This window comes from Geospiza fortis, unplaced genomic scaffold (assembly GCF_000277835.1).
Source record: "Geospiza fortis unplaced genomic scaffold, GeoFor_1.0 scaffold32, whole genome shotgun sequence".
NCBI classification, from domain to species: Eukaryota; Metazoa; Chordata; class Aves; order Passeriformes; family Thraupidae; genus Geospiza; species Geospiza fortis.
In genome coordinates, this window is record NW_005054428.1 from 208,892 (window position 1) to 213,249 (window position 4,358).

At 42.5% G+C, this 4,358-nt stretch overlaps 1 protein-coding gene across 1 annotated transcript in view; it reads left to right on the forward strand.

Moving 5' to 3' along the window:
• Window positions 1-4,358, forward strand: part of EPB41 (erythrocyte membrane protein band 4.1) — a 54,413-nt gene that overhangs the window by 9,382 nt on the left and 40,673 nt on the right. Inside the window, exons 5-7 of the mRNA XM_005426904.2 lie at window positions 1,232-1,307; window positions 1,768-1,986; window positions 4,123-4,210. Coding sequence (XP_005426961.1) covers window positions 1,232-1,307; window positions 1,768-1,986; window positions 4,123-4,210 — 383 coding nt within the window. The remainder of the gene's footprint in view (window positions 1-1,231; window positions 1,308-1,767; window positions 1,987-4,122; window positions 4,211-4,358) is intronic.

Below are 4,358 nucleotides of genomic sequence, written 5' to 3' on the forward strand. Positions count from 1 at the left end.
GGTCCTACCATGTTCTCTTGGAATCAGTAGCAGGGTGCATGTGAAGGGCAGGAGCTGCTCCATCCATGAAATTCATCCAGTGAATGTAATGAATATCACCCTGCTGTGAAATTTGGTCCCCTGGGGATGGGTTAAATGGCAAATTACTTGATTTTACTTGAAGCGAAGGTATTTTGCATGTACATGCGAATGTGTGGAGACCAGTGTGTAGTGGTTTAGGTAACCTTTGTTCCCTTCATTGTCACCTTGGAATCACTTGTTTTGAACTGTGTGTGATGAAAACAACGTGCCTTGTGTTTAGTCCCAGTTATGGCATTGCATAAGAAGTAAATCCATGCTCCATTTCCCCTGTTCCCTATGTGAGATTGGGATGAACTTCCGAGTGAGTTAAGTTCTCTTTCTGAAGTAAATCTTATCTTGAACTAGTGTTAAAGGGCACAGCAGAGGGAGATGTAACTATGGAAATCATTCAGGACTAGCTTCTATTGGGAAATGGGATTGTTTTCAAGGAAAAGAGTTTCCTCTTCGGCTGTGTCATCTGGGCTGTCCATACCACATATCATGTCCATTCTGTGTGTGTTTATGTGAATTCTGACTCAGTTAATGCCTGTAATGGTGCTATACAAGGTTTGCAACAAGATGTATTTAAGCAATTAGGTCTGGACTTGAAAAGCTCTTCCTGTCTTGGTGCTTTCTGTCTTCATCCAGAGGTTGATGCTTGTGTTGGGCTAAGTTTAAGCTGTGTCTGAACACCTGATCCCAGTGCATTAGGCTGAGGAGTGACTTAGCACAGCCTTCCTTGAACTTTGAAATTTGGCTTAAGCAGTAAACCAATCCATTCAATTGGTCAACCAACCAATTCATTAATTTATAGCCTATGCCTGACCTATCTTCATGAATCCCTTTTCAGTCAATGAAGAAACATGTCAGTCATTGAGCTTCTTAGCAATTAATTTAATTTTTGCTGCAAGTTGTGGTTAATCCAAGTGATTTTCCCTGCCTTGCTTTTTTCCTCCTGTTTTTCTTACCTTCTGTAAATGAAACCACATCTTACACTTAGACAGGTGTTAAGCTGCAGCCAGCTGTGAGAGAGAGCAGTATTGAATCATTGTTGCATCTGCTAAATTCTGAAGATCAGATTGGCTATTCCCAGCTCTTTTTTGTATCAACTGACCATCACAAAGCTGTCCCAGTGTGTTTATTTTTCTCAAGCTCTCCTTTGTCATTGCAGGAGGCCCCTGGGATTTTACCTTCAATGTCAAGTTTTATCCACCAGATCCCGCCCAGCTAACAGAGGACATCACCAGGTGAGTTATCCGCGAATCCTACTGCCATGTTCTCCTGGATGTGGAGTAGAAATTTTTCATATTTGGGTGATTTTCCCTCCTTCAGGAAGGACATCAGATACCTTCACCATTTGGAGGGGGTTTGGTTTGTTTTTAGCAGATGTGATGATGCTCCCACACTCCACTGGAGTCCATGTGTAAAGCAGTGTCATTTATAACTCTGCCATGTGTGTGTTCATATAGAAAAGTCAATTTTTACCTAAAGCCAAGATTTTCTGGTCATAGTGTCCTTTATTCCATTTGCAGAGTGGAGGTGACCTTGAATCCCCCAGTCCTCCATGCTGTTTACCTTGGGAATAAGTAAAACTTGGAAACAAGCATTGTCATATGTTCATCAGTGGCATAAAAAAAAGGAACTGATCCTCAGGTTAATAAATTTCTCTCTGTTCTCTGTGAATAGCATTTTCCTTTCTGCCCTTAGGTATTACCTGTGTCTGCAGCTTAGACAGGACATCCTTACAGGGCGGCTGCCCTGCTCCTTTGCCACCTTAGCTCTGCTGGGTTCCTACACTGTCCAGTCAGAGTTGGGAGATTATGATCCTGATCTCCATGGCCCAGATTACATCAGTGAATTCAAACTGGCCCCAAACCAGACAAAAGAGCTTGAAGAAAAGGTTGTGGAGCTTCATAAAACATATAGGTAAGGCACGGTGGCTGGAGGACTTGTTTGTGCACAGCAACATGAAAAAAGGGAAATAATGGGATTTTCTGGTGTTTTCCCTACCTCTGTGAGATACAGAAAACCTGTGGATGTCCCATGCCTGGAAATGTTCAAGACCATGTTGGATGAGGCTTGAAGCAACCTGGGATAGTGGAAGGTGTTCCTGCCTATGGCAGGGGGTGGAACGAGATGATCTTTGAGGGCTCTTCCAATCCAGACCATTCTGTGATTTTATGATGACTCTGTGAACATTAACTTTTAACAAAAATATCTAATACTTTGGACAAAATCTTTCTAGAAGCAGGAACTCTTTTTTCCTGCATGAAGAAGAAATTATGTTTTTAGGAAGCAGATGGGAAGTCTTGCAATTATTTAGTAACAAGTGCTTTTTTTCCCCCCCACAGAATAGCCATGAAAGTTTAATTCATGTGCAAATGCAAAATTTACTTGTTTGAACCTTGCCCTTTGCCTTTTTGTAGTATATTTCTTTGTGATTTATGTAATTTTGGATTGTAGTTTGATCTAGTTTCTCTGTTTACGCATTGTAGCCTACAGCCTGTTTGGGGCATTCTGCTACCACATTTAGTGAGTAACATTCATTTCCTAATGAAGGAAGTGGAAGGATTCCAGGTGATCCAGGAATTACAAACCTGCAGTAAGTGTTTCCTACTGCAGCCATTATCTGGGCAGGTGTGTTTGGTTCAGGTAGGATTGGGCAACTCTCCCTGGTATCAGATTCAAGGGTAAACCTCTTCCTCATCCTATTTTGGGCATATCTTCCTAGAAAAGAAAAGATGGAGCAAAGACAAGACTTTCTGACGGGCAGATGGGAGCAAAAAACTGGAACGCATTGGGAAGGGTGAATGTGGGCTGTGGCTGTGACCACTCAGCACCTCACTCAAGCCTGCAAATCAATATTTTAAATTGATTCCCCTCCATTTACACTGAGAGGAGAGGAAATGAGGGAAAATAAGAACTGGGCCTCTGACAAGCTTCATGACTTGGTGTCAAAGGCCATTTGCTGTGCTAGAAGTGGTGGATCACAGTGCTGAATTATTCATGGCCTCATCAGAAGGAGACTTTAATGTATAAGATGTAGTTATATTTAATCTGTCTGCATCTGCAGGAGAAGACAACACGTCCCCATTTAATTTCTGGTCTATATTTTGTGAACATTAAACTTCAGAGGGTTTTCAGTGGGAATCATAGAATCATGGAATTGTTTAGGTTGTAAAAGACCTTGAAGACCATGGCGTCCAGCCACTACCCAGCACTACCAAGCCCACCACTAAACTATGTCCGCAAGTGTTCTTTGGACATTTCCAGGGAAATCTCTGCTAAATCATGCTCTGGCTCTTGCTACTGTATTTGCAAAGCACAAGGCACAGATCAAGATGGTGACTGCTCCTGGGGCTTTCGTACAAGATTGTCCTTACAGTGGACTTTGCCCTATCTCCCTCCACTCAAACCTCTATTTACATTACACACAAGATGTATGTGAGTGCTCAGTAAGGAAGACATCAAAGGAGGGTAGAAAATGAAATGTATGCAGCTGAATCCTCTCCCAGCAGAGTTGTTAATGTACCTCATACACCAGAAATGTATTAACAGGGACACTTCAATAACGTTGATAATGGCCTCCATTATCAGGATGTCTTTGTTAAATTGTGCCCCTCCTGCAGACAGGGCACCATCTGTTCCAGAAAACCCCTCATTCATCTGGTCCCCCGGCTGGAATCTCTGCTGAGTGGTTTCAGCTGTCCATGTGTTTGGTTAGAGAACAATAGCTGGGCTTGAGGAGGTCTGTGGGGAATAGGACCTATCACCTTTTGCTCAGTTGGGTTTCTTCTGCTGAATCAAGTTTTGTCCCCTCGCTGCTCTCCCTCACTTCCTTCTCTAGTGCCTTTACAGCTTCATAGGAATAAAGTGCAGCCGTGTTACTGGGTTGCTCAAAGCACAAATTTGGGCAGTAAGAGTGATTTCATAATTCATTATCTGGGCACAGATTTGTTTGTGTTAAAAGCAAAAGGAAATCTAATGGATTTCATGAAGTCTGATCTGTCTCCTCTTAAAAGCAACAGTTTTGAGAATACCAATCCCTTTCTTTTTCTGCAGATCGATGACTCCAGCCCAAGCAGACCTGGAATTTCTTGAGAATGCAAAAAAGCTGTCTATGTATGGAGTCGACCTTCACCAAGCCAAGGTGAGAACCAGCATGTGTGGACCTACCTGTGGATTTTGTAATTTGATTATCCTTCCCTTGCCGGAGCAAGTTTAGCTGTTTTGGGAAGCTGCTTTGGAAAGAGAGGAAGTACGGAAATACTGACATATAACAGGAAAGCCTCAGGCAT